General features: G+C 42.4%; 2 protein-coding genes across 2 annotated transcripts; both read left to right on the top strand.

Moving 5' to 3' along the window:
- The first annotated feature begins 7,112 nt into the window (after nucleotides 1-7,112).
- On the top strand, nucleotides 7,113-12,084 carry LOC145363534 (putative G-protein coupled receptor 139). The gene is made up of 2 exons (XM_080218722.1): nucleotides 7,113-7,272; nucleotides 11,183-12,084. The coding sequence occupies exons 1-2, from the start codon at nucleotides 7,113-7,115 to the stop codon at nucleotides 12,082-12,084; spliced, it is 1,062 nt and encodes a 353-aa protein (XP_080074848.1).
- Nucleotides 12,085-18,435: 6,351 nt separating this feature from the next.
- On the top strand, nucleotides 18,436-25,627 carry LOC145363533 (putative G-protein coupled receptor 139). Its single transcript, XM_080218721.1, has 4 exons — nucleotides 18,436-18,481; nucleotides 18,599-18,940; nucleotides 21,884-22,015; nucleotides 24,726-25,627. Exons 1-4 carry the CDS (start codon nucleotides 18,436-18,438, stop codon nucleotides 25,625-25,627), a joined length of 1,422 nt encoding a protein of 473 aa, XP_080074847.1.
- The last annotated feature ends 391 nt before the right edge of the window (nucleotides 25,628-26,018 follow it).

The raw sequence follows: 26,018 nt of genomic DNA, 5'->3' as shown, positions 1-26,018 counted from the left end.
TACAAATTCTACCAGTGACCTCAGGCCGGAATTTAACCCACGTCCCAGGCGCTGTGCAGCAGCAGTTCTAACCTCTGTGCCACTGTATCACCTTATACGCCAAAAGTCACTGGTTTGAAACTGATTGGAAGCATTAGTAAAACTTTCACATTAAGGATGAGCGGCTTTTGCAGGATTTAAGTTTGTTGCGGAACTTTATCAGAACCTCCATATTACAACCACTTTATTTATATTCGCTCTGACCCCGGCCACAAATGCTTTCAGCAAAATCGGAAATGCTGTATTTTAGGACGCAATGACAGAAAAAAATGTTTACAATTTGACACGGCGCACATACACGTAATTCATTCAGCCTACAGCAGAATTTAATGGCTTTATAGATGCAGGGCTAACATAGTTAATCACCATCTGAAACAGTCGTGTGTGCTCATAAAGATAGAAACTGTAACTGAACGAGAGGAAATGGCACACATTGACAAGAACCATTTTTCAAAACCATTCATCATAATAGAGAAATTTTTTTACAAAACTGTTCGGACAGATAAGGAAATAAAGACTCAGTGCAGACCTGCTGGATTTCCTATGGATGAATGAGATTTAGGCACCAGAATGTTTCACACCATGAATGAAGAGGGATCAAGTATAATTAACAGATCATTCAAAGCCAGCAGTTGAACCAAAAGATACTCTTACTGCCGTCCAAAGCAGTGAAGGTGGAAAATGACTGAAAAAACAGGAATTCCGGCAGCACATATGGGCAAGGAGACAAAGCTCATCTTTTTCCTCCATGGCCATCCATTTACACTGGGAAAGGTTAGAAATGTGGGAACATTTAAGCAAGCGAAATCCAGGAGGGAGACGGCTCTGATAGGGTGGAAGCCAGGAGAGATTATTTAAGAAAAGACTTCGCTGCTCATGATCTGAGATTGAGGTGAACTTTGAATCTGAGAATGAGGCCATTCGGGCCGTCGTGACTGTGCTATTTCACTGCAACAACAACGGAAGCAAAGAAGAAACAAACCATATATGCGGGCAACTATCAGTACAGATTGATGAACAACTGTCGTCGGAAAACAAAGAAGAAATGTAAACAAGATTCAAACCCAAATCTGTAATGTAAAGGGAAACAAAAGGAGGGCAGCATTTCCAGGGTGAATTGTTGAACTCAGTGTGGGTGTGAAAGATTTAAAGAACCTCATGGAAAGATGAGGTTCTGTTCCTCGAATAAGTGTCGAACTTAGAGTCATAGAGGTTCACAGCACGGAGACAGGCCCTTTGGCCCAGCTTGTCCATGCCGCTCTTTTTAACCCCCGATGCTAGTCCCAGTTGCCCGCCTTTGACCCATATCCCTCTACACCTATCTTAACCATGCGACTGTCTAAATACTTTTTAAAAGACAAAATTGTAGCCGCCTCGACTGCTACTTCTGCAACCTTATTCCAGACACTCACCATCCTCTGCGTGAAAAACAATTGCCCCTCTGGACCCTTTTATATCACTCCACTCTCACCTTAAACCCATGCCCTCTAGTTTCAGACTCTCCGGCTATGGGAAAAGATATTGCCTTTCTAGCTGATCTGGGCCCTTCATTATTTTATAGACCTCTATAAGGTTACCTCTCAGCCTCCTACGCTCCAGAGAAATAAGTCCCAGTCTATCCAGCTTCTCCTTATAACTCAGTCTATCATGTCCCGGTAGCTTCCTCGTAATTTTTTCCTCTTTCTAGTTTAATAATATCCTTTCTGTAATAGGGGGACCAGAACTGTACACAGTGTTCCAAGTGTGGCCTTACTAATGTCTGGTACAATTTCAACAAGATGTCCCAACTCCTCTGTCCAATGTTCGAACAGATGAAACCAAGCATGCTGAATGCCTTCTCCACCATTCTCTCAAACGCTACAGGAAACCGAGGAATGCGTTAAGATCTAGCTCTCCACTCAGTTCAATTCTCCACTTTGGTCCTGTGGATGAGCTGGCTCACATGCCTGTCAAGTCAACGGAGATCTTGTGCATCAACTTAACCCCAACAACCTCCTGCTCAGACATCTGGTCAAATTTCTACTCCAATATAACACACACCAAAGACTCTGGTACTTTGATATTCGCTGCCAAGCAATTGGTACCAAACAAACCGGATCGAATATAAAGCAAATCTGACATGAAGACAGAAATTGCTGAATTATTTCAGTCAGTCTGTCAGTAGCTGTGGAAAGAGAAATAGAGTGAAACTTTCGAGTCCTGAGGGCTGATAGTCGGCGGCACGATGGCCGAAGGGCTGATGGGCTGAAGGGTTGAAGAGCCTCTTTCCCTGCTGTAAAATTCTTTGACTGTTTTTCGAAGCTGGCCAGCAGAAATTAATCCCGCCGTTTGCCCCATAAACAAATCACCATAACTTACATGGACAAGAGGAAACAATGAAAGGGTTCGTGCGGGATTTGAACTCAGGATCTCTCGCACGTTGGTCGATTAAAGTACCCTAACTAAGAATCATACCCCTAAATCAACGAGCCCACACTTACGCGTGCTCAACCAAAATATAACTCTTCAGTTCTCTCCAAAGCAGCTCAGACATCTCAGGCGAAAACGTAAATCGTTGAAAAACTCAGCACATCAGCGCTTGTGGACTTAAAGCTCCAGGAAAATATCCGCCCAATGTTGCTAAATCGACTGTTTGGGACTGGGCACTTTTCTATATAAAGTAAACGCTATACTGCACAAAGAATGCCGAGAGCTGAGCTGGATGAGCGAGAATATTTGCACCACAGCAACAGTATAATAGCAACTTTGACAATTCACCATAATATGTTTCGTTAAACAATACAAGTTTACTACCAATGCTAAAATAATATTTCTGTTTCGACATTTGCTGTTTTATTACTATTCTTCGAAATTTGTTACTGGCTCCAGTTGAGAGTCTCGAATTCGGCGCGATATTGAATCCAACCCGGTATCTCACTCTCCCCCTGGCGGTGGCAGTGAGGACGTACAACGTGCAGCTTTCCACAGCCGAACAGTTCGCAATCCAACAATTTGCAATTATAAATTCGACTGCGCTTTTAATTATAACTTGTCTTTCAAATTTAGAATGCACCTAGGGTGGAGAACCTTATTTTTTCTGCACCTCCTCCAGACAAAGACAACCTTTTTCCAGATCTGTGCACTGGGAATTCTGTCACAGAGCCGTTGTCCTCAACATTTCAGACAGAAGGAGAAGAGATAGCTTTAAAATGCATCTATAATACTATATTTTACTCTCTGAAAAGGACAAAATTCTAAACACATCAATTGGGTCGATTTTCTATCTTCTCGGAATGCCCACCAGAGGGCGGCGAGTCGGCAGCAAGTTCGTTGCTTTCTGGGCAAAACAAAACTAGCAAATTTAGGAACAAACAGAATTTTAAATGTTAGAACCAACATACCTGCTTCGTCTATGTCGGACAATAAATATCAGAATAAAACATGCACCTGCCTAAGGAATTACTCCAGGTACAGAGAACCGGGTAGGAGAGGAGAGGCTATATGGGGACGATGACGACAGGAATATTAAAAACGTGAATGAAAGGCGTAATCTGGCACCACAACAGCGTAAAAGCCATTGATTGTAGAAGAATGAAGAAGCTAACGACGAACTAAAACATCTTACAGCTGGTTTCCTTATGTGATCCATATCCTGTGGTGATCCCAATGACATGGACGGAGTTTCATTTTCCGATGCCGTTGTGTTCTTCTCAATGCGAATCCACACTACACCTCCCACTGGAGACTGTGAAGCCTCTTGGCGCCCTCTTTGCCTCCTTCTGTCTCTCGAGGAAAATCCAAGGCGTGAAGATTCGATAAGGTTTGATAAATAATCATAAACACAATGAAACATGGAATTTACAACATAAAACATGAAGAGTCCAAACCAAAGAGCATGAAATGGTCTTTAATCTAAAAGGAACATTTATTATTAATACCTGTCGAATCGCTTCTATCAGAATAAATTACATCATTGCTCTAATATCATGAATTACAAAGAATTCCCACAAACTAGAAATTCATTGAGAGATTACGAGTTGAGTGATCAATGTGTTAAATGACAAAATTAAAAAAAATTTCCGAGTTTCTTAGTGGTAAAGACAAAAGAATTGTATAACATTAAGTCATCAAAACCTCAATCCAACAATGATTCTGTCCATGCCGGTTACAACAACAAGTCTATGTGAAAACACCGCCCCTCCCCCTGTACAGAAATTTTCTGCAGCCCATCCAAGGCGTTTCCAATTGCCCTCAGCCTTCTCACCAGAGGCACAGAAAGAGGTGAGGTCAGTGCATCATGCGATAAAGCAGCAGATTATTGATTAGAATGGGGTATCTTCAAATATCGAAGTCCCCCTTTAGAGAGCAGGCAGCGACAATGCAGCTATTCAGCATCTGGGTTGTGTGGGGATCATTTCTGACAGGTAATAAAGGACTGGACACATTTCATATTTCCTTCCATTACAAATGAGGTTTCAGTTTAAAATTGAAACACATCTAGTTTGATCTTTCCTGATTTGAACGTGTTTATTTTTTCCCAGTTAGGGGTAAGAGAGCATCGCTTTCTCAACCGCCCTTCTCTGATGTGAGGACAGAAGGACAATCTGTAACTCTAACCTGCACCTACAATGCTGCATGGACAGTGTGCACCTTAAGCTGGTACCGGCGACACGCAGATGAGCAACCCGAATTTATACTGTGGACAGATACTTATGGCGATGACAGCAAAGCAGACTTTGCTAAAACACGTTTCTCTGCTGAAGTGCAGCCGGCCACTAAATACACAAGCCTCAACATCTCGAGTCTGCAGCTGACTGATGCTGCCGTGTACTATTGTGCTACTGGGGCGGGGAAGCACAGTGACGGAAAACACTCTCACACCCATACAAAAACACTTTGTCTTGTAGGTCGGAGTTGCAACTTTTTCTAGGTTGTGCAAAGTCAATAACAGATGTAGCCTCAATGTGCGGTGCTCCTCCACACGCTCTCAAACACACGCTGAAAGGAAATCAAATTGCATTCCAGAAACACCATCCAACTGTTTCCACAAACAATTGTCTAAAAATTGAGTTTTAACACATCATCCGAACACTAAAACTGATCTTCTTTAATAGATCAGCATGAATGTATAATTATTATGGAAAACTCATGGAACAAGGTGCACATCCCCTCCGAGTGCTTATGTGCCTCGATGTCATACTCTGCCGCCCAGGATGAGTACATGGGATTGAATGGGATTGGGAGTTATGGATAGTTCTATGGCTTCTAGGTATGGATATGATCGGAGCAACTTGTGGGCAAAGGGCCTGTTTCTGCTGTCGTGTTCTATGTCCTATGTTCTATGAAAGTCAAAACTAGTACCATGTTTCCCTACAGACAGTCTGGTAGAAACCTGTAACGGATTGCACAAGGAAATGTCAGCAATCCTTTGGGATATTGCTGAACCATAAAGTTGTCCAAGTGTGGGAATGTTAGAACACTCACCCTGGAGCATTGTTCTTCATCGCTCAATACGTCAAGCCTGATTTGGGCGACTAGTCGTCATTAGGCAAGAAATGTCAAGATATATTAAAATAGATTTCAATTGAAAAGTTTATTTCCTGTTGTACAAACCTGTGTGTATTAACGGCGACAGCGAATTCAGACTCTTAATACTTAAGCACAATTTCCTTTATTCTGCGACTACTTCAAAAGTAAATACTTGTGATGCATAAACCAAATACCCACTATCTGTTACTTAAATTAAGGTTGATTTCCACTTGCACGTTAACACCAGGCTAGGATTTTGTTGTCACATGGAACAAATCCTTTGTTCTCTTCTTCCAGAGGTGGTCTCTCCTTGTGAGCTTGGTCCCTTCACACTGCCTTTTGAATATGCTTGTTGCGTTGGCACAGTTAAACTCCAAAAGTTCCTTCGCAATCAGCTAATGAATTGTTCAGAAACCACAATTGGATATTTCGATTAGATCAATCAAGTAGAGCCAGGATAGAAGGATTGGTCACTCCAGACTCCATCTTGTTTAGGCCTTTAAGTGCATACAGTTTGCATTGCAATGCCCATAAAAGAACATTGGCTGCAAAACTTTGTAAACAACTTCTCCCTGCTAAAGACAGGCTGTTATATCTGACACCACGCATACTTTGCTAAGTTCCAGGACCAATTGGTCGCAAGAAATCCCAGCACAGTGAAAAACTAACTTTCAACAAGAATCAGGTGTGCTTGATTGAAGATCTTTAAGCATATCCAAAGTTAAAGTCTGAAGACCGTTCAGCCACAATCCCTCCTCTTGATCCTAGAAGCCACAGGCAAAATGGATGACATACCCATTACGAAATCCATATGCAAGTGGGAGACAATCCCCATGCCAATCAACTAAAGTAATTCAAAATTACAGAATATCAACGTTATATCACGTACATCGCTTCATATATCACACACAACATTTTTCATACACCTCAACATTTCCTCATGGTTGTCCCTGTCTTCCATCGATAAACTTTATTGTTAATACAATTCTATGGAAGTCTAAACAAGACGCCATGTGCCCACCATTGACCTGTCTGATAGGAATAGTCATGTTATTCAGGGAATATCGATTGAAATTGCTATTGTGCATTTCAACTCTTACATGCAACAGCAAACTTTCCGTGATTTGTGACCGTAATTGGTGGCTGACACTCAGTATCATCAGGTACGCCCGAATTCATGGTCCTGGAGTTACAGTCTGTCAGTTAATATATGAATAATGACTCCACATCTGATAACTGCTATTATCTCTGCCGGCACATAATTATTCCCGCCTACATTTACCAAAAAATTGTGACTTGGTGATAAGATTTCTCTAATCTGCTCTTCCATTGTTCTGAACATGAGCCAAAATAGCACTATATTTGTATGATAAAGACCTGTCCGTTTCCTCTGGAGTAGACCCTCGATTAAAACATGAGGAAAATTGTTGGATTCAAAAGGGTTAACAAAACATGTTTGTTCAGTGACTGCGAGTAACACCGGTCTCCATAGATCTCCGCTGATGCCACCAGAGGAGTTTTCCTCCTCTATTAATAGGGAAATATTTTCGATGTGTCATTCCACAATGTGGGTGACACCATCACCCCCAGCAGGAATAGAGATTGGCCGGTCCACAGAGGTGCTGAAAATGGCGATGAGTCTTCTAATAGACAGACAAATAACAAATTTTCTCACTGAAGTTCAGGCGGTTTTGTACCCCACTCTGGCTGTTATTGGTGTTCCTGGTAAGTCTATGCATCCCGCTATTAATTAGACAAGATACGTTTTAACACTATTAATATCCTTGTCATTTACTATCTCCTTAACTGCTATTCGTGTTTCTGGTGATTTTATCACTGCAACTGTTAAATCCAGAAATTGTCTATCACTTTATTACTGTTCCCGTCTGTTTTATGACTGTGGATTCACGCACTACTGCTATTTTGGCACTGATTTTGCTTTGGGTATGAGATCAATGAATGGCACATTCTCACTTTCTCCCTGTCTCCAACCCGTTTTATTCGTCTTTAGAGTAAAACATGCTTCTGTCTCAACAAAGTTGAGAATTTAATATTTGACATGTGGATAGATATGAATATTTTCCCGAATTGTAGATACCAATTCGAGGGATGAAATAACAAATGGTTGTTGAAGATACCTTGCTCAAATCGATGAAGTTACATTCTCAATCTTCAAGACCAAATCACGATTTTCATTTCGAAATACTTTAATAATCTTGATTTATCGCCACGATTAAAGTAATTATTTTTCTTTGGACTTTTTAATATCTACAACCTGATTGTTGATCGATTTCATTGAATTTCATGCTAGATGTCACAGTTGAAGGGATCTCTCAGTTATTTTAGCACAACGTTTCTAGTGTCTTTACCTGTAAATTCTTGTATCTTGTATGACTGTGGTGACGTGAATTGAAGAGAGCTTTGGTCTTCTCCCTGCGTCTCCATCTCAGAAAATGTATGACATTGTCGCAGAATGTTTTCAAAATTGCATTAATGGTCTCATATGCATCAAGATAGCTCCTATGATTCTACTGTATCCATGCCATTGGCAAACTTAATCGGCTACAGATAGTGCGAGTACTTACTTTTGGGAAATATTTGTAATTATCTGACATTTAGTTACAAAATAATCATTGTTTTCTGGATTCTACTTTCAAAAGCTATCGAATTAAAAGCTGTCAGACAAAGGACAAATCCAGTAATTATTTAGAACCCTGTTCTACCATTACGTTTCTGCTCGTATACCTGGATTATACATTTCCTTATTGTCTCCAATTTCATAGCAACAGTCCGCAAATCAGGGGAAACACGGGAGCCTGTTCCCGTCACGCTTTCGAACCTCTCGTTCATTGCAAGAGCTTGAACCCAGTTTCTGAGGTACAAATTCATCTTGACTGCAGGAGGGAAGAACAAGAACACAGATGATTTAACACACTCCAATACAGAATGGGTCGCATGGTAGCACAGTGGTTAGCACTGCTGCCTCGCACCGTCAGGACCCAGATTCGACTCCCGGCTCGGGTCACTGTCTGCGTGGAATTTGCACGTTCTCCCTGTGTGCGCATGGGTTTCTTCTAGATGCGCAGGTTTCTCCAACATTCTGAAAGACGTGCTGGTTAGGTGCATTGACTCGAACAGGTGCCGGACTGAGGTGACTAGGGGAATTTCATGGTACATTCATTGTATTGTTAATCTAAGTCTTACTTGTGACGAATAAATAAACTTCTAAAAAAATGATAGGAAACTGATCTTGAACAGGATTTCATAAGAAGATAAGAACATAAGAAATAGGAGCCGGAGAAGGCCAACTAGCCCTTCGAGGGTGCCCTGCCATTCAATAAGATCATGGCTGATCTGTCGTGGCTCAGTTCCACATTCCCGCCCTCTCCCCATAACCCTTAATCCCCTCTCTTATCAAAAACCCATCAACCCGCGTCTTAAAAATATTTAGCGAGGTAGCCTCCACCACTTCAACGGGCAGAGAATTCCAGAGATTCACCACCCTTTGAGTGAAGAAGTTCCTCCTCAACTCCGTTCTAAACCGCACCCCCCTTTATCATGAGGCTGTGCCCCCTAGTCCTACTATCCTTTCTAAGTGGGAAGAGTCCCTCCACCTCTATCCTATCCTTCCCATTCATCATCTTATACGTCTCAATGAGATCTCCCCTCATTCTTCTAAACTATAACGAGTACAAGCCTAATTTATTCAGCCTCTCCTCATAGCTCAACCCCCTCAACTCCGGCATCAGCCTAGTAAACCTCCGCTGCACTCCCTCCAAGGCCAAAATATCCTTGCGTAAGTACGGCGCCCAAAACTGCACACAGTACTCCAGCTGCGGCCTCACCAATGCCCTATACAGCCGCAGCAAGACCTCCCTACTTTTATATTCAATCCCCCTCGCGATGAAGGCCAGCATCCCATTCGCCTTCCTGACCACCTGCTGCACCTGCAAGCTGGGTTTTTGCGACAAGGACCCCGAGGTCGCCTGCTGCAGTTTTTCGCCACCTAAGTAATAATCCTTCCTACCATTATTCCTACCAAAGTGGACCACCTCGCACTTGCCAACATTAAATTCCATTTGCCAGTTCCTGGCCCATTCGCCCAGCCTATCTACATCCTTCTGTAGACTCTCACCACCCTCCGCACAATTTGCCTTTCCACCAATTTTGGTGTCATCAGCAAATTTCGACACCCTACACTCGGTTCCCTCCTCCAGATCATCTATATAAATGGTAAATAGCTGAGGCCCCAGCACCGACCCCTGGGGCACTCCACTAGTCACCATCCGCCAATCCGAATAGCACCCATTGACCACCACTCTCTGCCTCCTATTTGACAACCAGTCCTCTGTCCACGCTAACACCTTACCCCCAACTCCATGCCCCCTGACCTTCTGCAATAACCTCTTGTGAGGTACCTTCTCGAACGCCTTCTGAAAATCAAGAAAGACCACATCCACCGGCTCTCCTCTATCCACCGTCCTAGACACATCCTCATAGAACTCCAGTAAATTTGCTGTGTCTGCTCTATCAAGCAGTTCCCCTCAAGATGCCTCGCTATTACCTCCTTGATGACGGATTCTAACATTTTACCTACAACAGACGTTAAACTAACAGGCCTATAATTCCCCGCCTTTTGCCTGGCACCCTTCTTAAACGACGGTGTAACATTAGCCGTTTTCCAATCTTCCGGCACTTCCCCGGAATCCAGCAACGTCTGGAAAATAACCACCAAGGCATCCACTATCACCTCCGCCATTTCTTTCAGGACCCTCGGATGCATTCCATCCGGTCCTGGGGACTTGTCCACAATCAGCCCCCTCCAGTCTGTCGAGCACCACCTCTCTAGTATCGACTGTCATTCTCACAGCCTTAACAATAGGTCACTTATGAATGGAAGGAACCATGGCCTACTCCGTGGTAGTATCACTCAACGAATGGGGCAAGATCAATAACTTGACTGAGTTTTGGTTCTTTCCCTCTCACAACCTCCTGTTTTTTCTGCAGAACAAGTTTCAATGTGCAACAACGTAGACGAGGACCCGATGGTGATTCTCCAAATAAATGATCTCAAACTGCAAACTTGGCTCACACTATGAGGCTACTCAAGCTCCCTGAACTCGGTGTACTTCCCCAAATGGGAAATCAGCTGATGTGATTACGTTTTTTTCAGGATTTGCTGCAGGAATAAAATTCTTTGCACTGCAAATGAAAGGCATCTTCAGCTCTGCAGTAAACTTTATCTGATGTCTGTTGAAATGTAGAACCACACGTGGTATTTTATCCCAAAAATTAACTCTTGTCTTCCAGTTGTTTGAGCAAATTTTGTGCCACATTGTCAGCGGAAGGAATACATTCATTCAAATATTCGTTTGAATGCATTAATGTATAGAATTGCACGATTTACAAATGTAGTAATGACTCAGTGATTCTGATAGTAATCCTTACAGTAGAACTTCAATAGCATTATGGGTATACTTACACCACTTCGAATGTGGCAGCTCCAGAACGTAGCTCACTGCCACCTTTGCAAGGGAAATGAGGAATGTGTTCCAATGTTGATTAAATCAACCACAGTCGTATCCAGTGAATGAATAAAAATGACTGATACATAATTTTTTTTCCTTCCACGCAGTTAACTTGCTGACGATCGTAATCCTGTGCCGGGGTAAATGTGGTCTCTCCAAATGTGTCACTTGCTATCTGGTGGCTATGGCAGCAGCAGATCTACTGGTCGTGATCATTGACCTGATATTGAGGCACATTCCTATTGTTTACAGGGAACAGTTTACTTTTCTGTATAATATCCATGTGTGCAATATTCACGCTGTCCTGCTTTATGCAGCAACAGACTGTTCGGTCTGGTTCACTGTCAGTTTCACTTTTGATAGATTTGTAGCAATTTGTTGGCAGAAGGTGAAAGATAAATATTGCAATGTGAAAATCGCACGTGCTGTCTTGGGGACGGTGACAGTGCTGAGTGGTTTAAAGAATATTTTCTGGTATTACATGCTATCACCAAGATATTGGCTTATCAATTACCCTTGGTTTTGTGAGGTGAGAAGCGGTATTATGGAATCTCAGGTCTGGACAACAATTGAATTCCTTCATAATATCTTTACTCCGTGTGTTCCATTTGTTCTGATTTTGCTGCTCAACAATTTAACCATCAGACATGTATTAGTGGCCAGCAGAGCCCGAAGGAGACTCAGAGGTAACAGCATTGGAGAGCCTACAAGTGACCCAGAGATGGAAAACCGAAGGAAATCCATCATTTTGCTATTTGTTATCTCAGCAAATTTCATATTATTTTGGACAACGTTTATGGTGTATTCTGTATGGTGGCGAATGTGGGCTTTGGGGCATGAATCTGTGTGGCTTCCTGAGTTTGTATTGGAAATGGGCTTCATGCTGCAGCTCGTGAGTTGTTGTACAAACACTTGTATTTATGCTGTAACCCAGGCTAAGTTTAGAGAGGAGTTCAGAAATGTGGTGACATATCCTATTACTGTGTTTATAAAATTCATTAAACGATGAAGGTATCATGTTTAAGTGTCTCCAGTGCCACAACTCAATTTGATTATGTCCAACTCACTCTCCCCTCAAGTGCCAGAGATGTAGGTTAATGTTAATTCAATAGAGACATGTAGCCAACTGGACAGCACGCCCACCAAATTTTGCACCATGTGCACTGTGACAGAAAACACAGGTTAATAAGAGTAAAATTTCAAAGACTATCCATTGTATTGCCATGGAAAGGACTAATAGCCATGAGTAAAACACTTTTCAAAGACTTTACTTTTATATGTAATAATGACATGAACCACATGCAAATATCTAGTTTTCCCCACGTACAATTTACTGAGGAGCAGAACCACTTGAGCACCCTTTATCAGTGCCAGGAACAATATTCAAGAAAATAGTGTTTTCCTGCATATACAGCTTCCTAAAAGAATTGTAGAGAAGCAATCTCTACCACAACACCATGCCTTAGGATTTGCCTTGTTTCATCATTGGTCATTTACCTCCAGGTTTGACTCGTTTCTTCATCCATTTCAGCACACGGTCCATCCAGATTCCAAAATGTCCTTCTGGGACGCTAACTAGCTTTCGGTAGTGCAGGCATATTTCAGGAATTATCAGCCCCGAAACAACTGCGCTTCCCGCCCTCCGCCCCCACCCCCATCCCCTCCCCCCAAGTCATCCGTACATTTCTCCTACCTTTCACACTGGACGGGTGTCAGCAGAACCAAGGACAGTCTCCAATTCGGATAATCACGAGAAAAGCAGCATGGAAACAAGATGACATCTCCGCGATTTACACATCACGATAGTAGCGCACACATTGGAGACTTTCATTACTCTGCCGTGCGATGGTACAGAATCACACCATCAGAAGTGCCCAATACAGAAACCTCACACTGAGCCAATTCAGGCACCCTCCAAATATTCTGGTAGATCAGCACCGCCCTGTTTCCAAGACACAAATGTACCCTCTCTAAAATTCAGATCCAGAACCAATTATCTCAACTCAAATAAACAATTATTAAGTATTTCATCTAACCGGATGCTATTAAAATGAAGGAATGACTTCCCGCTGTTACGTTACACCCTCTGTGGGCAGGTTGTGGAGTACATGGAGTGTGTACATATTATTGAGAAATAATGAAGAGTTGTTTCATCAGAAAAACCGTGTTTTCTAATTTCGATATGAAATTCATTGCATAAATACTACTATTTAAAAATTATATCGGGAAGCTGAATCCAATATTTCATGCCATTGCGTCAGGGCAATGTTGCTTAATTCAGCAAACTGCGCATGGATTCCGTACAAACTCTTCCTTCAAATGGGGAATGGACAACGAGGTGAAACGCAAAAAAAATGGAATGAGCGGAGGAAATTTAGATTGGAACAGAGAACAATGCAGAACATGAACACGTCTTTCAGTCCACCAAGCCCACCCTGGCATATTAATTGGATCGCCCCCTATAAAATAATTGAAGAAGACATGATGGGTCGAAGGACCTCTTCTTGCTCTCTGCCATTTTCAACCATTGTCCAATCAGTCTGCCTGCCGCATTCCTAATTATAGCAGACAAGTTTTCAAAACAAACACTCAAAGTGCAACGGAATGACGGCACATTAGTGACAATTTATGAGATTCCCTTTAGGTTCATAGTAAACACTCATTTCTGTAGTGTAGTGGTCATTATAGAATTCCGACAGTGCAAATGGACGCCATTCGGCCCATTGAGCCTGCACTGACAGCAGTCCTACCCAGGCCCTATGCCCGTAACCCCACGTATTTAGCTGTTAAACCCCCTTAATGTGGAAATTGTCCACATTAAGGGACAATTTGTCATGCCCGAACAACAGGACCTGCATACCTTTGAACTGTAAGGGGAAACCAGAGCACCCGGGGAAAACCCACGCAGACACGGGGAAAAGGTACAAATTCTACCAGTGCCCTCAGGCCGGAATTTAACCCACGTCCCAGGCGCTGTGCAGCAGCAGTTCTAACCGCTGTGCCACTGTATCACCTTATACGCCAAAAGTCACTGGTTTGAAACTGATTGGAAGCATTAGTAAAACTTTCACATTAAGGATGAGCGGCTTTTGCAGGATTTAAGTTTGTTGCGGAACTTTATCAGAACCTCCATATTACAACCACTTTATTTATATTCGCTCTGACCCCGGCCACAAATGCTTTCAGCAAAATCGGAAATGCTGTATTTTAGGACGCAATGACAGAAAAAAATGTTTACAATTTGACACGGCGCACATACACGTAATTCATTCAGCCTACAGCAGAATTTAATGGCTTTATAGGTGCAGGGCTAACATAGTTAATCACCATCTGAAACAGTCGTGTGTGCTCATAAAGATAGAAACTGTAACTGAACGAGAGGAAATGGCACACATTGTCAAGAACCATTTTTCAAAACCATTCATCATAATAGAGAAATTTTTTTTAAAAACTATTCGGACAGATAAGGAAATAGAGACTCAGTGCAGACCTGCTGGATTTCCTATGGATGAATGAGATTTAGGCACCAGAATGTTTCACACCATGAATGAACAGGGATCAAGTATAATTAACAGATCATTCAAAGCCAGCAGTGGAACCAAAAGATACCCTTACTGCCGTCCAAAGCAGTGAAGGTGGAAAATGACAGAAAAAGCAGGAATTCCGGCAGCACATATGGGTAAGGAGACAAAGCTCATCTTTTTCCTCCATGACCATTCATTTATACTGGGAAAGGTTAGAAATGTGGGAACATTGAAACAAGCGAAATCCAGGAGGGAGACGGCTCTGATAGGGTGGAAGCCAGGAGAGATTATTTAAGAAAAGACTTCGCTGCTCATGATCTGAGATTGAGGTGAACTTTGAATCTGAGAATGAGGCCATTCGGGCCGTCGTGACTGTGCTATTTCACTGCAACAACAACGGAAGCAAAGAAGAAACAAACCATATATGCGGGGAACTATCAGTACAGATTGATGAACAACTGTCGTCGGAAAACAAAGAACAAATTTAAACAAGATTCAAACCCAAATCTGTAATGTAAAGGGAAACAAAAGGAGGGCCGCATTTCCAGGGTGAATTGTTGAACTCAGTGTGGGTGTGAAAGATTTAAAGAACCTCATGGAAAGATGAGGTTCTGTTCCTCGAATAAGTGTCGAACTTAGAGTCATAGAGGTTCACAGCACGGAGACAGGCCCTTTGGCCCAGCTTGTCCATGCCGCTCTTTTAAACCCCCGATGCTAGTCCCAGTTGCCCGCCTTTGACCCATATCCCTCTATACCTATCTTAACCATGCGACTGTCCAAATACTTTTTAAAAGACAAAATTGTAGCCGCCTCGACTGCTACTTCTGCAACCTTATTCCAGACGCTCATCATCCTCTGCGTGAAAAACAATTGCCCCGCTGCACTCTTTTATATCACTCCCCTCTCACCTTAAACCCCTGCCCTCTAGTTTCAGACTCTCCAGCTATGGGAAAAGACATTGACTTTCTAGCTGATCTGGGCCCTTCATTATTTTATAGACCTCTATAAGGTTACCTCTCAGCCTCCTACACTCCAGAGAAAAAAGTCCCAGTCTATCCAGCTTCTCCTTATAACTCAAACCATCATGTCCCGGTAGCTTCCTCGTAATTTTTTCCTCTTTCTAGTTTAATAATATCCTTTCTGTAATAGGGGGACCAGAACTGTACACAGTGTTCCAAGTGTGGCCTTACTAATGTCTGGTACAATTTCAACAAGATGTCCCAACTCCTGTGTCCAATGTTCGAACAGATGAAACCAAGCCTGCTGAATGCCTTCTCCACCATTCTCTCAAACACTGCAGGAAACCGAGGAATGCGTTAAGATCTAGCTCTCCACTCAGTTCAATTCTCCACTTTGGTCCTGTGGATGAGCTGGCTCACATGCCTGTGAAGTCAACGGAGATCTTGTGCATCAATTTAACCCCAACAACCTCCTGCTCAGACACCATCTCTCTGGTCAAATTTCTACTCCAATATAACACACAGCAAAGACTCTGGTACTTTGATATTCGCTGCCAAGCAATTGGTACCAAACAAACCGGATCGAATATAAAGCAAACCTGATATGAAGACAGAAATTGCTGAATTATTTCAGTCAGTCTGTCAGTACCTGTGGAAAGAGAAATAGAGTGAAACTTTCGAGTCCTGAGGGCTGACAGTCGGCGGCACGAGGGCCGAAGGGCTGATGGGCTGAAGGATTGAAGAGCCTCTTTCCCCGCTGTAAAATTCCTTGACAGTTTTTCGAAGCTGACCAGCAGAAATTAATCCCGCCGTTTGCCCCATCAACAAATCACCATAACTTACATGGACAAGAGGAATCAATGAAAGGGTTCGTGGGGGATTTGAACTCAGGATCTCTCGCACGTTGGCCGATTAAAATACCCTAACTAAGAATCATACCCCTAAATCAACTAACCCACACTTACGCGTGCCCAAGCAAAACATAACTCATCAGTTTTCTCCAAAGCAGCTCAGACATCTCAGGCGAAAACGTAAATCGTTGAAAAACTCAGCACATCAGCGCTTGTGGATTTAAAGCTCCAGGAAAATATCCGCCCAATGTTGCTAAATCGACTGTTTGGGACTGGGCACTTTTCTACATTAACTACATGCTATACTGTACAAAGAGTGCCCAGAGCCAAGCTGGAGGAACGAGAGTATTTGCACCACAACAGCAAGTGTGATAGCAACTTTGCCAATTCATCATAATATGTTTCGTTAAACCATACAGGTTTACTATCAATGCTAAAATAATATTTCTGTTTCGACATTTGCTGTTTTAAGTACATTTTCTCGAAATTTGTTCCTGGCCCCAGTTGAGAGTCTGGAATTCGGCCCGATATTGAATCCAACCCGGTATCTCACTCTCCCTCTGGCGGTGGCAGTGAGCAGGTACAACGTGCAGCTTTCTACCGCCTAATAGTTCGCTTTCGACAATTTGCAATTATAAATTCGACTGCGCTTTTACTTAGAACTTGTTTTTCAAATTTAGACTGGACCCCGGGTGGAGAATCTTATTTTTCCCTCCACCTGCTCCAGACAAAGACAACCCTTTTCCAGATCTGTGCACTGGGAATTCTGTCACAGAGCCGTTGTCCTCAGCATTTCAGACAGAAGGAGAAGAGATGGCTTTACAGTGCATCGATAGTACTATATTTTACTCTCTGAAAAGGACAAAATTCTAAACACATCAATTGGGTCGATTTTCTACCTTCTCGGAATGACCACCAGAGGGCGACGAGTGACAGTATTCGCTGTGGATCAGTCTCTGGGCAGCAAGTTCGTTGCTTTCTGGGCAAAACGAAACTAGTAAATTTAAGAACAAACAGAGTTTTAAAGGTTAGAACCAACATACCTGCTTCATCTACGTCGGGCAATAAATATCAGAATAAAACATGCAACTGCCTAAGGAATTACTCCAGGTACAAAGAAACGGGTGGGAGAGGAGAGACAATATGTGGACGATGACCAGAGGAATATTAAAAACGTGAATGAAAGACGTAATCTGGCATCTGAACCAGATACAAACCATTGATTCTAGAGATCAATGAAGAAGCTAAAGACGAGCTAAAACATCTTACAGCTGGTTCCCTTATGTGATCCATATCCTGTGGTGATCCCAATGACTGTTCCGTGGACGGAGTTTCATTTTCCGATGCTGTTGTGTTCTTCTGAATGAGAATCCACACTACCCCTCCCGCTGGAGGCTGTGAACCCTCTTGGCGCCCTCTTTGCCTCCTTCTGTATATCGAAGCAAATCCAAAGCACGAAGACTCGATAAGGATCGATAAATAATTATAAACACAATGAAACATGGAATTAACAACATCAAACGTGAAGAGTCCAAACCAAACAGCATGAAATGGTCTTTAATCCAGAAGGAAAATTTATTATTAACGCCTGTCGAATCGCTTCTATCAGAATAAATTACACCATCGCTCTAATATCATGAATTACAAAGAATTCTCACAAGCTAGAAATTCATTGAGAGATGACGTGTTGAGTGATCAACGTGTTAAATGACAAAATTTAAAAAATTCCGAGTTTCTTAATGGTATAGACAAAAGAATTGTATAACATTAAGTCATCAAAACCTCAATCCAACAATGATTCTGTCCATGCCGGTTACAACAACAAGTCTGAGTGGAAACACCGCCCCTCCCCCTGTACAGAAATTTTCTGCAGCCCACCCACAGCGTTTCCAATCGCCCTCAGCCTTCTCACCAGAGGCACAGAAAGAGGTGAGGTCAGTGCATCACGCGATAAAGCAGCAGATTATTCATTAGAACGGGGTATCTTCAAATATCGAAGTCCCCCTTTAGAGCGCAGACAGCGACAATGCAGCTATTCAGCATCTGGGTTGTGTGGGGATCATTTCTGACAGGTAATAAAGGACTGGACACATTTCATATTTCCTTCCATTACAAATGAGGTTTCAGTTTAAAATTGAAACACATCTAGTTTGATCTTTCCTGATTTGAACGTGTTTATTTTTTCCCAGTTCGGGGTAGGAGAGCATCGCTTTCTCAACCTCCCTTCTCTGATGTGAGGACAGAAGGACAATCTGTAACTCTAACCTGCACCTACAATGCTGCATGGACAGTGCGCACCTTAAGCTGGTACCGGCGACACGCAGATGAGCAACCCGAATTTATACTGTGGACAGATACTTATGGCGAAGACAGCAAAGCAGACTTTGCTAAAACACGTTTCTCTGCTGAAGTGCAGCCGGCCACTAAATACACAAGCCTCAACATCTCGAGTTTGCTGCTGACTGATGCTGCCGTGTACTATTGTGCTACTGGGGCGGGGAAGCACAGTGACGGAAAACACTCTCACACCCGTACAAAAACACTTTGTCTTGTAGGTCGGAGTTGCAACTTTTTCTCGGTTGTGCAAAGTCAATAAAAGATGTAGCCTCAATGTGCGGTGCTCCTCCACACGCTCTCAAACACACGCTGAAAGGAAAACAAATTGCATTCCAGAAACACCATCGAACTGTTTCCACAAACAGTTATGTAAAAATTCAGTTTTAACAAATTATCCGAACTCTAAAACTGATCTTCTTGTTTCTGATCAGCATGAATGAATAATTATTGTCTAAAACTCATGGAACAAGGTGCACATCCCCTCCGAGAGGTTATGGGCCTGGATGTCTTACTCTGCCGCCCGTGAAAGACGAGTACTTTGTTTCCCTACAGACAGTCTGGTAGAACCCTGTAACGGATTGCACAAGAAAATGTCAGCAATCCTTTGGGATATTGCGAAACCATACAATTGTCCAAGTGTGGGAATGTTACAGCACTCACCCTCGAACACTGCTCTTCATCGCTCAATATGTCAAACTTGATTTGGCGACTAGTCGTCATTAGGCAAGAAATGTCAAGATATACTAAAATAGTTTTCAACTGAAAAGTTTATTTCCTATTGTACAAACCTGTGTGTATTAACGCCTGCAGCGAATTGAGACAAGAGGTTGACTTTAAATACCTAAGCATAATTCCTTTATTCTGCAACTGCTCCAGAAGTAAATATTTGCGATGCATAAACCAAATACTCACTATCTGTTACTTAACTTAAGGTTGATTTCCACTTGCACATTAACACCAGGCTAGGGTTTTGTTGTCACATGGAATAAATCCTTTGTTCTCTTCTTCCAGAAGTTGTCTCTCCTTGTGAGCTTGGGCCCTTCACACTGCCTTTTGAATACGCTTGTTGCGTTGGCATAGTTAAACTCCAAAAGTTCCTTCGCAACCAGCTAATGAATTGTTTAGAAACCACAATTGGATATTTCGATTAGATCAATCAGGTAGAGCCAGGATAGAAGGATTGGTCCCTCCAGACTCCATCTTGTTTAGGCCTTTAAGTGCATGCAGTTTACATTGCAATGCCCATAAAAGAACATTGGCTGCAAAAGTTTGTAAACAACTTCTCCCTGCTAAAGACGTAAGAACATAAGAAATAGGAGCAGGAGTAGGCCATCTAGCCCTTTGAGCCTGCCCCGCCATTCAATAAGATCGTGGCTGATCTGAAGTGGATCAGTTCCACTTTCCCGCTTTCTCCCCATAACCCTTAATCCCTTATCAAATACCTATCTACCCGTGACTTAAATACGTTTAGCGAGGTAGCCTCCACCACTTCAACGGGCAGAGAATTCCAGAGATTCACCACCCTTTGAGTGAAGAAGTTCCTACTAAACTCCGATCTAAACTGTCCCCCCCCCCCCACTTATCTTGAGGCTGTGCCCTCTCGTCCTGCTATCCTTTCTAAGCGGGAAGAATCTCTCTACCTCTACCCTATCCATCCCTTTCATTATCTTATACGTCTCTACAAGATCCCCCCTCATCCTTCTAAACTCCAACGAGTACAGGCTTAGTCTATTTAGTCTCTCTTCATAGTCCAACCCCCTCATCCCCGATATCAGCCTAGTGAACCTCCTCTGCACTCCTTCCAAGGCCAGTATATGCTTGCGCAAGTGCGGCGAACAAAACTGCACACAGTACTCCAGCTGTGGCCTCACCAGTGCCCTGTACAGCTGCAGCAAGACCTCCCTGCTTTTATATTCTATCCCCCTCACTGTAAAGGCTAGCATTCCATTCGCCTTCTTGATCACCTGCTGCACCTGCAGACTGGGTTTTTTCGACTCATGCACAAGGACCCCCAGATCCCTCTGCACCGTAGCATGCTGCAGCTTTTCACCCTTTAAATAGTAATCCCTCCTACTATTATTTCTGCCAAAGTGGAGCACCTCACACTGCTAACATTATACTCCATCTGCCAGGTCCTCGCCCACTCGCTCAGCCTATCCAGATCTCTCTGTGGACTTTCCTCACCCTCCACACAATTTGCTTTTCCACTCATCTTCGTGTCATCAGCAAATTTCGTTACCCTACACTCAGCCCCCTCCTCCAGATCACATATATAAATGGTCAATAGCTGAGGCCCCAGCACTAATCCCTGCGTAACTCCACTAGTTACCAAAGACTAGTCACTAGTCACTAAAGACAGGCTGTTCTATCTGACGCCACGCGTACTTTGGTAAGTTCCAGGCCCAATTGGTGGCAAGATATCCCAGCACAGTGAAAAAATAACTTTCAACAAAAGTCAGGTGTGCTTGATTAAAGATCTTTAAGCATATCCAAAGTTAAAGTCTGAAGACCATTCAGCCACAATCCCTCCTCTTGATCCTAGAAGCCACAGGCAAAATGGATGACATACCCATTACGAAATCCATATGCAAGTGAGACACAATCCCCAAGCCAATCAACTAAAGTAATTCAAAATTACAGAATATCAACGTTATATCACGTACATCGCTTCATATATCACACACAACATTTTTCATACACCACAACATTTCCTCATGGTTGTCTCTGTCTTCCATCGATAAACTTTCTGTTAACACAATTCTATGGAAGTCTAAACAAGACGCCATGTGCCCACCATTGAATATAGCCCACCGGGCTATATTTATCAAAAAATTGTGATTTGGTGATAAGATTTCTCTAATCTGCTGTTCCATTGTTCTGAACATGAGTAAAGATATCACTATATTTGTATGATAACAGACCTGTCCGTTTCCTCTGGAGTAATCCCTGGATTAAAGCATGAGGAAAATTGTTAGTTTCAAAACCGTTAACAAAACATGTTTGTTCAGTGACTGCGAGTAACACCAGTCTCCATAGATCTCCGCTTCTGCCACCAGAGGAGTTTTCCTCCTCTATTAATAGGGAAACATCTTCAATCTGTCATTCCACAATGTGGGTGACACGATTACCCCCGGCAGGAATAGGGATTGGCCGGTCCACAGAGATGCTGAAAATGGCAAAGAGTCTTTCAATAAACGGACAAATAACAAATTTTCTCATTGAAGTTCAGGAGGTTTTGTACCCCACTCTGGCTGCCATTGGTGTTCCCGGTAAGTCTGTGCATCCCGCTATTAATTAGACAAGTTACATTTTAACACTATTAATATCCTTGTCATTTACTATCTCCTTAACTGCTATTCGTATTTCTGGCGATTTTATCGATACAACTGTTAAATCCAGAAATTGTGTCTCACTTTATTACTGTTCCCATCTGTTTTAAGACTACGGATTCACGCACTACTGCTGTTTTGGCACTGATTTTGCTTTGGGTATGAGATCAATGAATGGCACATTCTAACTTTCTCTCTGTCTCCAACCTGTTTCATTCGTCTTTAGAGTAAAACATGCTGCTGTCTCAACAACTGTCTTACGTTCTTATGTTCTTATGTAACAAAGTTTAGAATTTAATATTTGACATGTGGATCGATATCAATATTTTCCCGAATTGTAGATACCAATTCGAGGGATGAGATAACAAATAGTTGTTGAAAATATCTTGCTCAACTGGGTAAAGTTACATTCTCAATCTTCAACACCAAATCACGATTTTCATTTCTAAATATTTTAATATTGTAATAATCTTGATTAATCTCCACAATTAAATTGATTATTTTTCTTTGGACTTTTTAATATATGCAACCCGATTATCGATCGGTATCATTGAATTTCATGCTAGGAAGGGGTCTCTCAATTATTTCAGCGCAACTTTCCTGGTTTCTTTCTTTAACTGTAAATTCTTGTATCTTGTATGACTGTGGTTACAGAATTGAAGAGAGCTTTAGTCTTCTGCCTGCGTCTCCACCTTAGAAAATGTATGACATTGCCGCAGAATGGGCGGCACGATAGCACAATGATTAGCACTGTTACTTCACAGCTTCAGGACCCTGGGTTCAATTCCCAGCTCGGGTCACTGTCTGTGTGGAGTTTGCACATTCTCCTCGTGCCTGCGTGGGTTTCCTCCAGGTACTCTGGTTTCCTCCCACAGCCCAAAGATGTGTGGGTTAGGTTGATTGACCATGCAAGAAACTGTCCCTTGGTGTCCAGGGATGCGTAGGTTAGAGGGATTAGTGGGTACAATATATGGGGGTAGGGCCTGGGTGGAATTGTGTTTGGTGCAGACTCGATGGGCCAAAGGGCCTCTTTCGGCACCGTAGGGTTCTATGATTCTATGAATGTTTTCAAAATTGCAATAACGTTCTTATTTTCGAGATAGCTCCCATGATTCAACTGCATCCATGCCATTGGCAAACTTAATTGGCTACAGATAGTGCGAGTACTTACTTTTGGAAAATATTTGCATTTACCTGACATTTGGTTACAAAATAATAATCGTTTCCTGGATTCTACTTTAACAAGCTATCGAATTGAAAACTGTCAGACACAGGACAAATCCAGTAATTATTTAGAACCCCGTTCTACCATTACACTGTTTCTGCTCGTGTACCTGGATTATAGATTTCCTTATTGCCTCGAATTTCATAGCAACAATCTGCAAATCAGGGGAAGCACGGGAGCCTGTTCTCGTCACGCTCTCTAACCTCTCAATCATTGCAAGAGCTTGAACCCAGTTTCTGAGGTACAAATTCAACTTGAGTGCAGGAGGGAAGAACAAGAACACAGATGATTTTCCACACACTCCAGTACAGAATGGGTGGCACGGTAGCACACACTGGTTAGCAGTGCTGCCTCACACCATCAGGGACACGGGTTCGATTTCCGGCTTGGGTCACTGTCTGTGTGGAATTTGCACGTTCTCCCCGTGTGTGCATGCGTTTCTTCCAGATGCTCCGGTTTCTCCAACACTCTGAAAGACGTGCTGTTTAGGTGCATTGACTTGAACAGGCGTCGGACCTTGGTGACTCGGGGAATTTCATGGCACCTTCGTTGCTTTGTTAGTGTAAGTCTTACTTGTGGCTAATAAATAAAATTTTAAAAAATGATAGGAAACTGATCAGGAACAGGATTTCGACTGTCATTCTCACAGCCTTAACAAAAGGTCACTTATGAATAGAAGGAACCATGGCCTACTCCTTGGCAGTGTCACACAACGAATGGGGCAAGGTCAATAACTTGACTGAGTTTTGGTTCTTTCCCTAATAAGCGTCGCTCTGCCCCTCACAACCTCCTGTTTTTGCTGCAGAACAAGTTTCAATATGCAATGACGTAGAGGAGGAGTTGATGATGATTCTCCAAATAAATGATCTCAAACCACAAACTTGGCTCACTCTATGAGGCTATTCAAGCTCCATGAACTCAGTTCTACTTCACCGAATGGGAAATTAGTTGCTGCGATTATGATTTTTTTTAGTATTTGCCGCAGAACTAAAATTCTTTACACTGGAGAATGAAAGGCATCTCCAGCTCATCAGCAAACTTTATCTGATGTCTGTTCAAATGTAGAACCGCATGTGATATGTTATCCTAAAAATTAACTCTTATCTTACATTTTTTAAGCAGATTGCATGCCACATTCAATACACTCGTTGAAACGTTCGTTTGAATGCATTAATGTATAGAGTTGCACAATTTATAAATTCAGTAATGACTCAGTGAAACTGATAGTAATCCTTACGGTAGCAATTCAATAGCATTATGGGTATACTTACACCACTTCGAATGTGGCAGCTCCAGAATGTAACTCACTGCCACCTTTGCAAGGGAAATTAGGAATGTGTACCAATGCTGATTAAGTCAACGACAGTCGTATCCATTGAATGAATAAAAATGACACATCCATACGTTTTTTTTTCTTCCATGCAGTTAACTTGCTGACGATTGTAATCCTGTGCCGGGGTAAATGCGGTCTCTCCAAATGTGTCACTTGCTATCTGGTGGCCATGGCAGCAGCGGATCTACTCGTCGTGATCATTGACCTGATATTGAGGCACATTCCTATTGTTTATTGGAAACAGTTTACTTTTGTGTATGATATCCATGTGTGCAATATTCACGCTGTCCTGCTTTATGCAGCAACAGACTGTTCAGTCTGGTTCACTGTCAGTTTCACTTTTGATAGATTTGTAGCAATTTGCTGGCAGAAGGCGAAAGATAAATATTGCAATGTGAAAATTGCACTTGTTGTCTTGGGGACAGTGACAGTGCTGAGTGGCTTAAAGAATATTTTCTGGTATTACATGCTATCACCAAGATATTGGCTTATCAATTTCCCTTGGTTTTGTGAGGTGAGAAGTGGTGTTATGGAATCTCAGGTCTGGGCAACTATCGAATTCCTTCATAATATCTTTACTCCGTGTGTTCCATTTGTTCTGATTTTGCTGCTCAACAATTTAACCATCAGACATGTATTAGTGGCCAGCAGAGCCCGAAGGAGACTCAGAGGTAAGAGCAGTGGAGAGCGGACAAGTGACCCAGAGATGGAAAACCGAAGGAAATCCATCATTTTGCTGTTTGTTATCTCAGCAAATTTCATATTATTTTGGACAATGTTTATGGTGTATTCTGTATGCTGGCGAATGTTGGTTTTGGGGCATGAATCTATGTGGCTTCCTGATTTTGTATTGGAAATGGGCTTCATGCTGCAGCTCATGAGTTGTTGTACAAACACTTGTATTTATGCTGTAACCCAGGCTAAGTTCAGAGAGGAGTTCAGAAATGTGGTGGCATATCCTATTACTGTGTTTATACAATTCATTAAACGATGAAGGTATCATGTCTAAGTGTCTCCAGTGCCACAACTCGGTTTGATTATGTCCAACTCACTCTCCCCTGAAGTGCCAGAGATGTAGGCTAATGTTAACTCAATAGAGACATGTAGTAAACTGGACAGCACGCCCACCAAATTTTGCACCATGTGCACTGTGACAGAAAACACAGGTTAACAAGAGTAAAATTTCAAAGTCTATCCATTGTATTTTAATGATAAGGACTAATAGCCATGAATAAACACTTTTCAAACACTTTACTTTCATATATAATAAAGACATGAACCACATGTAAATATCTAGTTTTCCCCACGTACAATTTACTGAGGAGCAGAACCACTTGAGCACTCTTTATCAGTGCCAGGAACAATATTCAAGAAAATAGAGTTTT

The sequence above is a fragment of the Carcharhinus amblyrhynchos genome, unplaced genomic scaffold, assembly GCF_965287045.1.
Source record: "Carcharhinus amblyrhynchos unplaced genomic scaffold, sCarAmb.v2.hapA scaffold_39, whole genome shotgun sequence".
In the NCBI taxonomy this organism is placed as follows: Eukaryota; Metazoa; Chordata; class Chondrichthyes; order Carcharhiniformes; family Carcharhinidae; genus Carcharhinus; species Carcharhinus amblyrhynchos.
The sequence above is the reverse complement of the archived record's forward strand: the minus strand, read 5'-3'. Positions and strand labels throughout refer to the sequence as shown.

What these genes read in the sequence shown, in the direction of transcription:
- LOC145363533 (XM_080218721.1), top strand. Translation starts at nt 18,436, where the DNA reads ATGCAGCTATTCAGCATCTGGGTTGTGTGGGGATCATTTCTGACAG. An exon ending in CGGAAAACACTCTCACACCC is followed by an intron (nt 18,941 to 21,883) that starts GTACAAAAACAC and finishes TACCCCCGGCAG; the next exon opens with GAATAGGGATTGGCCGGTCC. An exon ending in GGCTGCCATTGGTGTTCCCG is followed by an intron (nt 22,016 to 24,725) that starts GTAAGTCTGTGC and finishes TCTTCCATGCAG; the next exon opens with TTAACTTGCTGACGATTGTA.
- LOC145363534 (XM_080218722.1), top strand. Translation starts at nt 7,113, where the DNA reads ATGTGGGTGACACCATCACCCCCAGCAGGAATAGAGATTGGCCGGTCC. An exon ending in GGCTGTTATTGGTGTTCCTG is followed by an intron (nt 7,273 to 11,182) that starts GTAAGTCTATGC and finishes CCTTCCACGCAG; the next exon opens with TTAACTTGCTGACGATCGTA.